Source organism: Colobus angolensis, unplaced genomic scaffold, assembly GCF_000951035.1.
Source record: "Colobus angolensis palliatus isolate OR3802 unplaced genomic scaffold, Cang.pa_1.0 Scaffold81, whole genome shotgun sequence".
NCBI classification, from domain to species: domain Eukaryota; kingdom Metazoa; phylum Chordata; class Mammalia; order Primates; family Cercopithecidae; genus Colobus; species Colobus angolensis.
Window position 1 is genome coordinate 10,503,394 of NW_012121932.1, and position 13,677 is coordinate 10,517,070.

Consider the following 13,677-nt stretch of genomic DNA (forward strand, 5'->3'; position numbering starts at 1 on the left):
TTTTTTTTTTTTTTTTTGATAGCAGGTGTGACTTTTACACTTCCAAACTCAACCTTATACAATACTGAGTAATTTTGTAGGGACAAAATGATCCAAGATATGTGAGAAATGAACTTAAGAAAGATTAATAATGTTTCTGTAATTTTGAGCTCAAGTAACAGTTCTTACACTGAACACAGTGTAGACAAACTAAAAATTGAAACTAAGCAAATGTTGGAGGAAAAGAGAATTCACACATTTATGAATTATGATTGTGTTTATACTTTTGATGTGTGGTTTCATTGATAAAGGCCTTGTCCTGTTAATAAATGAGCAAATTTGAGATGGAATCTTAGATATAAAATACATAATTTGAACTTACTTTCAGAAATGCAAACATACCTTCACTGAGGTTATAATTAACACACAAGCTCTTTATGCAGTTTGTATAGTTTCTAGTGAAAATGCAGAAAAGTTTTAGTATTTTATGTAAGATCCATAAAATTTTGAAAGTGAGAAATGTGTGTGTACCTTATCTTAATGAAGGTAATAAAATATATTTGAATTAGGCTTAATGTAAGTCCCAAAATATGCTTATACAACCGTACCCTCAATCTGTAGACTAATCTTTTGAACAACCTATTTGTGTTGTAACTCAAATTATCACTAACTTCACTTCAATAGGCACTGATATTATTTTCAATTATAGTTTGAGGCACTTCTAATTGTACTTACATAATTATATAAAATATTAAATAATAGTGAATATAAATATATGTTATTATAACATGCATAGGATACATAAACTTTGGTTTATCCAAAATGTCACCAGAATTATTTTCTTGTAATACCATATATATTTATGACAATAGATGCTTATAATTTTGATTCACATATTGATAAGATTGTCAGAGGCTTTCTGAAGTATTAAAAGATTATTTTCCTTTTTTTCTCTCTATTTATCCTAGGTCGCTGCAGTAACTCCTAATCTGCTTCTCCTTCCCATTAGCATTTCCCTCTGGCTAATTCATCTTGCACATCACTACCAAATCAGTCCTCCGAAAATAGTGGTTTTATCCTATCAGTTGTTACTCAAGCAACTTTAGTCGCTTCCTATTTCTGTTATCTACTTCAGTCTCTTGCTTCCCCTCAAACAACCCCTAATCCAGTAAGTTGTCATCCTCACTGTTCCTTCATAGTAAATCCTCACTGACTTTGCTTATAGGTATTGACACAAGGTTTGTTTCCTTTCCCTCTGCTTTCTGTTTCTCTATCTGAAACCTACTTCTGTCAAACCTTAATTCAAATTCCGTTTCTTAGGTTAAGTTTCAGGGGCTAGTCTTTGGACTACTCTGGTCCAATATTATCTTCCTGTTTCCCATTCACTTAATGTTTGTACTATACCTATATGTTATAATTACTTTCTTGTATTATTCTCTAATTGTTTCTTGTCTGGAGGTCATATTTTCCTGGCAGATTGTCCAAGACAGTGGTTCAAGCTCTGACTATGTAGTCTCTATTTCAAGACCTACTGAACCAGATCCCTGGGGAGGGGGTTGGCAATCTCTAGTTTTAGTTAGCTACCCAGGTGATTCCAGTGGTCATCAAATTACTTGGTGTCACTTAAACTGGCAGTGAATTAACTATAGATTGTATTAAATGTATTTTAAGTTTTTGGGAATGTATGATCTATGTTACTTCTTTTCATCTAAATTAGAGTTAGCCGGGATACCCCATTCTCCTCAAATTATGTAGAAGTGAGAAATTTTCAAATAAAATTTTTCTATCACATGTACATAAATGAATACATATGCAGTTACCCTTTACAAAAATTCAGTTCACTTTTTAATTATACGACTAATTTATGAACATATGCTCATGAGGAATTCAAAAATACAAAATGAAAGTCACTCTTGATTCTTTTCCTAATCCTTTTCTTTCCTCTCTGGTAAACAGGTCTATTGATTTGCCAAGTTCCCTTCTGAGCTTCTAAAATACATTTACGTATTTTGTATTTAGTTTTCTATTTTCATATGAATACAGTATGAGTTGTTTTGAAACTTATTATTTTGTTTTAAAATTCTTTCCATATCAGTATATGCGTATGTATATGTTTGTATATGAATGTGTATTCACATTGTGTAGTGCCCCATTACATGGATGTGCCACCATTTAGTTAATAATCTTCTTATTAATAAGTGAACATTAAGGTTATTTAAGAATCTTCTTCTTAATAAGTGAACATTAAGGTTGCTCTCACATATTTTCCTTATTGTAAGCCACACTTCAGTGGACATCGTTGCATATGCCCTCTTGTGCACAAGTGCCATTTGCTTTTGGTTAGGAAGCTCTTCCCATTTCTGCGTTCCTTTTCATTTTTAGTTCACAAGCAATACCTCATAGCCTGCATCAGTGTGCAGGTTTTCCTTTTCAGTATGTGGCCAATAAAGCACAGGTTCAAGTCAAAATATTTGGATTCTAGACCTGGCTCTGCCATTGACTTGCTCTATGATCTTGGACCCTTTTCTCCTTTGTTTCATAAAGGTATTAAGTGGGATGACTTTTACGGTTTCTTACAGTTCTGACAGTCTCTTATTCTAATTAGGCTTATGGGTGTGACATTGATTTTTATGTTATATTCAGCTAGTAGCAAGAATCAGTTGATCTTGTTAAGTAAATCATAAAAGTGTACGGTGCTGACGAATAAAGGGACCTTATGCTTTACTCTAAATGAGTCTTTGCGTTACTCCTAACTGATGTTTGAATGCCATTTTTGGATGAAAAAATAAAAGTGTGGTAGTAGTACCTTTTTTCTCTTGGATAATTCTCAACAGTTTGTAGAAAACTGTTACACACACCAGCTTATTTTAAAGTATTATCTCATTCTCACAAATCCTGAGTAATTAAAGGAATTGCTCAAGATCATCAATATCATTCAACTAATAAGTTTCAGGGTCCAGACTTTAACTTCACACCTTTTGATTTCTAAGTTCACTGTTCTCTTAAAGAGAAAAAAGTATTTTTCTGATAATCAAAATGGTTATTCAATATATACTACATTTCTTTTTTTTAACATTTATAAAGTGCATAGTATTTATAAGGCGCTCTTTAAATATTAGTCTCGCCATTCCCAACCTTTCTCTCATGCCTCCTAGTTTATTTTATATAGAGGCTGGCACTTTGTTCAGTTTTAACAGTTCTAGACATCAAGATGACCAACACTTTTGAGTCAGCATCTCGTAAGCATTTAGGAAATGCATCACACAAGTAGTTGTGGTTTTTGTTATCCTTAAAATCACTTGACACAGACCATAAACATTTAGCTCTGGTGCATGAAAAATGGGTTAGAGGCCAAGCTTAGCTTGTCTGCAGGGTATCTGTTTCATCTTCATGATAGAACCCAAGTGTGCCAGTGATGTTTCATGGAAATACTTAATATGAAGAATGGCTTTGTTTTTGTTGGGAATCTTTTAAAGAATACGCATCAAAGGGTGGATTTTTTTTATTTTCAAATACTTTCTTCCTAACCTACCAGTGCTGAACTGAAGTTACTACTTGCAGAATAGCCTCTCACAGAAAGAGAATATAACACAATCCAATGTGACTTTTGAGGTTAAAATGTGCTACTTACAGCACTTTTTTGCTTAAAAATTTTGTTACTACCATAAAGCTGAAAGTATGTTTTCTTCATGGTGCAATCTTGCCTTGCAGCAGCACTGACCTCTTGGGCTTGAGCAATCCTCCCTCCTCAGCCTCCTGAGTAGCTGGGACTACAGGTGCATGCCACCACGCCAGCTAATTTTTTTTTTTTTATTTTTTATAGAGATAGGGTCTCACTATCAGGCCTAGGCTGGTCTTGAACTCCTGGCCTCAAGCAGTCCTCCTGCCTGGCCTCCCAAAGTACTGACATTTGCACGCGTGAGCTACTGCACCCGCCTGAGACTGTCCCTTTGTAAGCTGTGGTATTAATTCTGCAGTTATGTCTAGAATAGAATTCTCTAGACTGATGGGAAAGTTTTTGTATTTCAGTATTCTCATTTCCTTTACAAGCTCCCCTTCTCTTTCCAAAAATTATTAAAAGAGGGAAAAGTTGAGCAAAACAAAGAAATAGACGATTTGGAGCTTTTCCACATTTTTTCTGTTTCTTAACTTCACCCCTTTCACACTCCTTTTTTTCTATTACCTTTTTAAAAAATTTCCCTTGCCTCTGTATCTACCCCTATTATCTTGATTCCGCTTGGTACCTCCCACTCTCCCTCCTTCTGAGAACTTTACAGTCTCATTAGTTGTCCTCTTGACCGATATATGTACACATACCGCAGTTCACTGGTCATCAGAGTACTATAGCCAAGGTTCTCAACTGCTGTTACAGTTCTCAAGTGTGAAGTGCCAAGGGCAATTTATTACTAATTATGAGTACCCCAGTTTGTACATGCTTTGCTTTTTCAAAAAACAGATGTGAGCTTAGCCCTAAAATAATGTCACTGTCACTCACTTGCATACAGAAATGCTTTCTTGAGTGGGAGAGAAAGAATGACACTGCAACTGATGGACTCTCTGGGGACCGAAGCTTACCTACACCACAGCCTGTGGGAGTGTGTGGTGGGACACGCAAATGTCATCTTTCCTTGGGCCTATTCCCTTCAGAAAAAAAGGGCTAAAAACCTAATCAAAGAAGAGGAAAATGTTCCCACTGAAGATTATTGTTGCTTATTTGGGTTTGTTTTTATTAAAAGGTGAATGTTGGAAAAAGATTTCTCTCTACGAGGTCAGATTTGTTTGTTTTTACTAGTTATTTATCAACACAAGACTGAAGTTAGGGTGAAAGTCATCCACAGGTTTTATTAGGTAGATATTAAAAATAGCAAATCCAAAGGATTTTACAAATGGAGGAAGACTGCTTTTGATCTATGAAAGTATGTAGTAGACTCCCTTGCTAGCCTCCTTTCACAGGTGTTTCTGGTAAGAGATTGCAAAAGCAGAATTAAAGAAGGCAACACTGTAAATCAAACAGGTTTCATGTTTTACCTGTAGCATGTTTTCGGTGTTTCCATCATCTGTTTGTCCTGTCCATTAGTATAGAAACTTCAGAGGGATCTAATGTTGTCCCAGGAGGTTTCTTTGTGGTAACCTCAATTTTTCTTTTCCAACTGATGTTGACAATCTGTACTTACTGTCTCAAATTTAACATAAAATGAAATCTTTACTCAAGCAGAAACACTATGATGATCTTTAGTTGTTTCTCTCTAGGGAATAAATTAGTCATAGATACATAAATTTCTATTTAGTTAAAAGAAAAAGTTAGTGGCAGAGAGAGGGTTTACATTTGTTACAACCCAAATGTCTATAGCAAAATACCATTTCTTTGCTCAGTACATGTTCCAGACTTATGGCTGTGAGGATAATTTTAGTTCTAAAGATAGCAAAATCTCGTAATTTCTCTTGGAAATTCGACATGTACTTTTAAGGATGCATAAGTGAAACACTGGGAGTGAAAAATTAAGATTTTTGTAGACAAGTGATTTGCTTCCTTGTCCAGTGCCTTACTCTCTGGAAAAATACATTTGCTTTCATAGCTCATTAATAGTTTCATCACTGATGTTCAGATAGCATATTCTTTTTATTTATTTATTTATTTTTTGAGACAGAGTTTCACTCTTGTTGCCCAGGCTGGAGTGCAATGGTGCGATCTCAGCTCACCGCAACCTCCACCTCCCACGTTCAACTGATGCCCCTGCCTCAGCCTCCCGAGTAGCTGGGATTACATGCGTGTACCACCAGGCCTGGCTAATTTTGTATTTTTAGTAGAGACGAGGTTTCTCCATGTTGGTCAGGCTGATCTTGAACTCCCAACCTCAGGTGATCTGCGCGCCCTGGCCTCCCAAAGTGCTGGGATTACAGGCGTGAGCCACCGTGCCCAGTCAGCATATTATTTTAAAATCACGCCTGTAATCCCAGCACTTTGGGAGCCTGGGTGAGAGGGTCACTTGAGCCCAGGAGTTTAAGACCAGCCTAGGCAGCATAGGGAGACCCCACATCTACAAATAAAAAATCTAAAAAATTAACTGGGTGTGGTGGTGCACACCTGTGGTCCCAACTACTCAGGAGGTTGAGGTGGGAGGATTACTTGAGCCCAGGAAATGGAAACTGTAGTGAGCTGGCCCACTGCACTCCAGCCTGGGTGACAGAGCAAGACCTTGTCTCAAAAGAAAAGAATTTAAATTAAAAACTTTTTAAATAAAATCAACATATAGTTGTAGTGATGGTCGCATAACTCATGAAAGTACTAAAAACCATGGAATTGTACTTTAATTGGGTGAATTATATGGCATATGAATTATATCCCTATAAAACTCATATTGAAAAATCAATATGTAATTGTATTTGAAAATACAGGTTTTGGGGGTTTTTGGTCTTTTGTAGATTCACCAGAAAACTAAGCGTGCTTCGTGGCTTCTTCAGATGTGAACGTGTTCACTGAAAGCCCAGTCTGTGTAAAGCTGCTGAGCCCTCACCAGCTCACTGGAGTGGCCCTGCGCTCCGTCCCTCTCTGCACACTTGGATGGCCCTGGCCAGCTGAGTGCTGCAGGTCAGGAGGCTGCTCTCTCCTGCAGCCACACACTTCTGCTCCCGGCATTTGACAAGTGTGCTTACCAAACCCATGCATGCCAGTTGGCTTGTTTTGGTAATTATGTCATCTGATTAAATTTTTTAGTTCACTTATATATAGATGCTAAAAGAAAAAGTTGTTTTCATGAAAAGAAAATTGTAGCCTTAGGGAAAAAAGGTTAATTGCTACAAAAAATGTATACTGTTGAATTAGGCACGGGAGAAAAAATTGTAAAAGATTTTGGAAAAAATCATCAAAATTTAGATGTGTATTGTAGTCAGTATACCCAGGATACTCACAAGTATCCTAAGTCCTCAAAAACTCAGTCATAGACAATGTAGCAGTTCTATGGTTTATGTAAGAACAGATTGACATTTATGTTTAAGTTACTATTAGATATTTAAGGAATGTATGTAGAACTTCAAAAAATGTTTCTCTTTAATTAACCTTTCTGATTAACCAACAAGCTAATGGTTCCTGCAGCATTGAACAGAGAGCCTATACTAGAGGATACAGAGGCACAAAGAGAAACTTACAAAGTTTAGTAAAATATTGAAAGAGTTTAGGATTGACAGATAGGAATGGGCTGATGTAACAAAGCGCGCACGTGTGTGTGTGTGTGTGTGTGTGTGTCTAAGAGAAAAAAAGAAACAAAATAAAATTTACCTATGTTAATATTTATGTCCCTAGCTTCTTGCTTTTTTAATTCGTTGTCTACTGATTTCAAAGCTGTTGAGTATGAGAAAAGGAATGAAATATCCCCATTCATTAATCCAACACACACTGATCTGACATCCACTAAGGTCCATACATTATACTAGTTATGGAGATATGAATACAAATAAGATATGTTTCCTTTTTATGTATCTAATGTCTTTTGTAGATTTTTAAAAATGAATTATATTTACTGTATATATATAAAAAGAATGCATTTTTGGTGTCCTTTATAATGCTGTAAATATTCAGTCTCATCTTTTTTCTTAAAGTAACAAGTTCTCGGCCAGGCATAGTGGCTCAGGCCTGCAATCCCAGCACTTTGGGAGGCCCAGGCAGGTGGATCACCTGAGGCCGGGAGTTCGAGGCCAGCCTGGCCAACATGGTGAAACACCAGCTCTACTAAAAATGCAAAAATTAGCTGGGCATGGTGGCATGCGCCTGTAGTCTCAACTACCTAGGTGACTGAGGCAGGAGGATCACTAGAACCCGAGAGGAGATTGGAACCCGCAGAGAAGACTGGAACCCGCAGAGATTGCGCCACTGCACTCCAGCCTGGGCGACAGAGCAAGACTCTGTCTCAAAAACAAAACAAACAAGCCAAAAAACGAGTTATCTTATGCTGTTCTTAGTGGAAACTCAGACTTTAAGCTTCACATCTGCCAAAAGAAAAGACAATTATTTTCTGTATAAGAGATTAATACTTTCTCTTTTCCCTATGGGCTTTTCTTCCTTGGTTTTACAGACAAATACTCACAGTACAGAGAACAGCAAATTAAGCATCAAGAGACTTGAGTTCTCACTACAGCTCCATTATTCAGACGCTGAGAGACCAAAGGCAAACTGAGGCCCATCTCTGAAAATGAGGCTGCAGTGGAATTGGAATATATATTCCCTAAAATTATTTTCAGTGCTTGCAACTTCTGAGATTGTTCCATCTCCTTGCTTTTAATATTTTAATGGGCGTAGAATCCATAATGAGGGCATGTAAATAAAGCTTGAAATTTAGAACACATGCCTCTTTTGTTCAACAGTTTAATACAAAGTGCGTTCTAGAATGTTAGCTGTGTAGTTGGGAACCCTGTTTGTCTTGTTCATGGATATACTAGGAATTAGATAAATGTTTCTTTGTAAGAGTGCATACATGTATCTGAGTGAGAAATGTAAACAGAGAAAGAAAATAGGAAAGAGAACTTTAGATCTTCAAGAAATTCCAAGGTAGGGTTCCAACTATTGGAAGAGTAATAGCTTAAAATAGAAACTTTGGAGGACAGGTTTTTACATTTTGTTTTGTTCCCTCCAAGTATGGTACAGTCTGGTGAAAGATTTCATTTTCAGAAAGAGTATGTAGCTAGGCAATTCAATTATTCAGTCAGCAAATATTTATATATCCTCAATAAATTAGTGTAGTGGTTCTTAAACTTTGGGTCACACAACCCCTTTCAGTTTCAAAAATTGTTAAGAATCTTCAAAGAGCTTTTGTTTATGTCTTATAGCTGTATGTACCATATCGGAATTGGAACTGACAAATATTATGAAACTCATTAAAATTAATAATAAGCCTATTACATCTAAACATAAATAACACTTTTTGTGAATAATAATTACATTTTTCAAAACAAAAAAGTTTAGCAAGGTAAGTATCATTGTTTTACATTTTTGCAAATCTCTTTGACATGTGACTTACTAGAAGATAGCAGGATTCTCATATTTGTTCTGTAATCTATGGCAATATGCCATTTGGTTGAAATATATGAAGTATATGAAGAAAATCTGGCTTTACACAGATCTGTAGTTGGAAAAGGGAGGTCTCACAAACCCCATGAAAGGGTCTCAGGAACTCCCATGTGTCTTTAGACCACGATGTGATAACCAGTGTACTTTTGTTTGTTCAACAAATTATTAAATGCTTTCCAGTAAATAGGAAAAAAGTAATCTGATAGGAATACAGAGTTTGGAGGTTGAGACTGAGTTTGGAGTTTCTTTAGCAAGCTCATCCTATATCTGGGAGGCAAGGTATAAAGGATGAGTGGGAATAATAAAACAGTATGGGAAAGAGCTGATTGGAAACACAAGCCCATATCTGTTGAAGTGGATTGCAAAGTAAGATATTAAGAAATTGAAAACTGGAGAAGCAACTGGTATCTTGAAGAGGGAATAGAATACCTAAAAGAAGGTATTAATATCCTATTTTTTTAAGTGTTAGGATCTTTGCTATGTAAGGAAGCAGCTTAGATTGGAGGCTTAGGAATGTGGATTCCTGCTATGAGAGAGAAGACTGAATCTGGTAGCTGTAGCTCTCAGAGAAGAATATTATGCAGTGTGACTATGATTCCATCAGGAGACGGTAATACGGAGTCTGGGAAGGTTCTGCCTCCTGAGTAGCCACTTGAGCGGTCTCTACTGGTATGTAAAGTAGCCAACATTCATCGTTTAAAATCTCTCAAATAGATTGCCTTTTGTGTGTGTGTGTGCTTCCAGGATTCTTTGTAATAGAGATAACAAGTAAAATGTTCAATACAGATGTAAAGCCTTTGTTTATGTTATGATGCTTTGTTTTTGATCATTTTTCCTTTTTTTTTTTTTTTTTTTTTCAGACCTTCCAGACCTTTCAAGTTGCCAAAAAGGTAAAGTAATCTGGGTCATCTTATTAAATAACAAACTTACCTGCATGCTTTTTCCAGTCTAGTATTTTCTCCATATTTTGCTGTTCTTTTCACTTTCCTCATTCATATTTTTATGAAAGAAAAAGAAATTCCCATGAGTTGGCTGCTTGAGGAATTCCATATCTCCAAAAGTGGTTTTAATCTTAAGGTAGATTTCTAACTGTATTAAATTCTATTTGTGTCTAGGGCTAGGTGCAGTGGCTCATGATTGTATTCCCAGCACTTTGGGAAGCCAAAGTGGGTGGATCACCTGAGGTCAGGAGTTTGAGACCATCCTGGCCAACATGGCAAAACCCCATCTCTACCAGAAACACAAAAATTAGCCAAGCATGATTGCACGTGCCTTTAGTTCCAGCTACTCAGGAGGCTGAGGCAGGAGAATCGCTTGAACCTGGGAGGTGGCAGTTGCAGTGAGCCAAGATTGTGCCACTGTACTCCAGCCTGGGAGACAGAGTGAGACTCTGTCTCAAAAAAAAAAAAAAATTATATTTGTGCGTAAACATTTATATTTGTTTATTTTGCATTCCTTCCTGCAATGGATTGGCTTCTCAGTGGCTTACTTAGTGAGGAAAGAGATACTGTTCTGCCAACTACCAGGACTTGAATTCATGGCAATTTATTTCAGAGGGGTTGTCTTTCTTTTTAAAAATCTTGTTACCAATGGAAGTATTCCTTTATGTGGAAATGTTTAAGGCTTATCTTTCAACAGAGAAAATTTTGATGAGATAAAAGTTCCTTAGAAAAGCATTTTCTCATCAGATGTTCTTACACATTGTAATTCCAGATACAATGTCATTACACTTAAGAAATTCTAAGCGATCTTTGAAATTCAGTTGCCAAAGAAGCTCAGATGCTGATAACACTGATGCCTGCCTCAAGGGAGTTATCCTCTCTTTGAAGTGAAATTACTACATAAATATTAATTAGTAAACTATCCTTCTATTTTAAAAAAAATATATTTTTTAAATTGTGGTAAAATGTACGTAATAGGCCAGGCGCAGTGGCTCACGCCTATAATCCCAGCACTTTGGGAGGCTGAGGCAGGCAGATCACTTGAGGTCAGGAGTTTAAGACCAGCCAAGGCAACATGGGGACACCTGTGTCTACAAAAAATTACAAAAAGTTAGCCAAGCATGATGGTTTGCACCTGTAGTCCCAGCTACTCAGAAGGCTGTGGTCAGAGGATGTCTTGAGCCTAGGAAGCAGAGTTTTTACTTAGCTGAAATACACCACTGCACTCAAGCCTGGGTGACAGAGCCAGACCCTGTCTCAAAAAAAAAAAATACATATATATATATATATATAGAGAGAGAGAGAGAGAGAGAGAGAGCACACGCATTCATATGTGTTATATATAACATAGGTTTATGTGTTATATATAACATAGGTTTATATGTTATATAAAACAGGTTTATATGATAGTCTAAAAATATTGACATACTTTAAATGTTATAACATGTTTATATGTTATATGTGTTGTATATATAACATGTTTATATTTGTTGTATATATAACATATATGTTGCCTTTTAACCATTTTTAAGAGTACAGTTCTTTGGCATTATGTACATTCATATTGTTGTATAACCATTACCACCATCCATTTCCAGAACTTTTTTTCTCTTGTAAAACTTAAATTCTATATCCATTATATATTAACTCCCCATTTTCTCCTACCCCTGGGCCCTAGCAACCATCATCCTGCTTTCTGTCTCTATGGGTTTGACTGCTCTAAGTACCTCGTATGAGTCGAATCCTACAGTATTTGTCCTTTTGTGACTGGCTTATTTCACTTAGTATGATGTCTTCCAGGTTCATTCATGTTGTAGCATGTATTAGAACCCCTTTTTTTTAAGGCTGGAATAATATTCCATTGTATGTATATACCACATTTTGTTTAACAATTCCCTTTTCATTTTTGCAAAAAAAGAAGAGAGAAAGAAAGAATAAGGGAAAGAGGTATGCAAGTAAATATAGCATACTAAAAAAACGAATTTCTACTTTTCTATAAATAGGGTTTCTCAAATGACTAAAAATTTTACTTTGAAAAAATTCATTTCTTTCTCTGTTATTAAATTGGTATTATTAAAACAAAGTTATAATTTCTTATAAGTATATATGAATATAACTATAACTTCTTCAACAAAGCCTTTCCTGATTCCCCTTTCCCACCTTGGCTGGAACTTATTGCTTCCCTTATTGAATTCACAAAACATTTCATCTGTACCCCTCCAAAAAACACATTTTTTGGACAGGCACAGTGGCTCACGCCTATAATCCCACCACTTTGGGAGGCTAAAGTAGGCAGATCACGAGGTCAGGAGTTTGAGACCAGCCTGGCCAACATGGTGAAACCCCCATCTCTACTAAAAATACAAAAATTAGCTGGGTGTGGTGGTGGGTGCCTGGAATCCCAGCTACTCAGAGGCTGAGGTGGGAGAATTGCTTGAACCCGGGAGGTGGAACTTGCAGTGAGCCAAGATCATGCCACTGCACTCTAGCCTGGGTGACAGAGCAAGACTCTATCTCAGGGGGAAAAGAAAAAACACACACACACACACACACACACACATATATTTTTTTAACCTGTCTTGTAGATATTTGTATGCCTGTCTTATTTTCTCTATTAGGCTGTAAATTCCCTGAGGGCAAGATCTAAGTCTGCCATTTTTGTATTCCCAGAATGCCTTGCATCCTTACTATTTAATGCTAATTGTTGGATGAATTTGTTACTTCACAAGTAAAAAAGAGTTGTATATTCTTTTTTTTTTTTTTTTAATTTTCTCAAACTTCAATCACTCTTCCCACTAAGTTGATAGTTGATGCCACTGGAAAAGTTATGACTTAATAACATTTTGAAATGTCTATCTTTAAGGGACAAGAGGAATAAGAAAGGGCTATTCAGGGAAACAGAAAGGAATAAACCAAAGGGGAAAGGATTTTTAGGAAGAAAGAGGTAGCTAACAGTGTTAAATTCTGCTCAGGTCAAGGAAGATAAAAACCAAGAACAGTTAGTTGACTTGGGCAGTTCAGAAGAGTCATGAGAGCAAAAGCCAGGCTATAAGGGGTTAAAGATCCGGTGGTTGGTGACGAAAAGGAAGCCTCTGGCGTGGGGACTGACTTACACCGTCTGAAACATGACTTTCTGCTCAGAGGAAGAAGAAAAAAGAAGAGTGTTTTGAGAAAGGCAGCAAAGAGCAAGGGGAAAAAAATCTTTGTAAGCTAAGAGGAAAATTTATTACAGGGGAATGTTATAATATAAATGACCCACTTAAAATTGGCCCCTATTTTAATGTCACTTGAGCATAAGTTGGCTCTATAAGATACTTCGTTTATTTGTTTTAACAGTTATTTCTGATCTGTTTCCAGAGTAAACCCAATAATAAGGTGACTGAAAACCTCTGACTATGTTTGAGGGGCTTCCACTGAGTAGCAGTGAAAACTCCAGCATGGCCGTAACACCCTGGACCAGAATGCCAGGCAGCATGCCTGCTAACTCAGATCCACGGTTCACCCACGAACACGTTTCATTACCTCTGCTGCTTCTGTTTCTTCTTCTGTAAAAGGAGAACGAGCCCTTCAGATCTGTCTCCTATTTGAGACTTAACCTATTGAGAAGATGATGTGAACTTTTATACAGCAGTGCCCTGTAAAGAGCTGTGGGCCCTAACCTCAGCAGCTCGTGCAGCAGTAGGGCCTCCGGGAAAA

The 13,677-nt window shown here is 36.8% G+C and overlaps 1 protein-coding gene across 2 annotated transcripts in view; it reads left to right on the forward strand.

Annotated features, from left to right (window-relative positions):
- The window catches only part of DISP1 (dispatched homolog 1 (Drosophila)), a 214,850-nt gene that overhangs the window by 181,696 nt on the left and 19,477 nt on the right, over window positions 1–13,677 (forward strand). For both annotated transcript variants that reach the window (XM_011929485.1, XM_011929484.1), the window contains one exon: window positions 9,901–9,930. In XM_011929485.1, coding sequence (XP_011784875.1) covers window positions 9,901–9,930 — 30 coding nt within the window. The remainder of the gene's footprint in view (window positions 1–9,900; window positions 9,931–13,677) is intronic.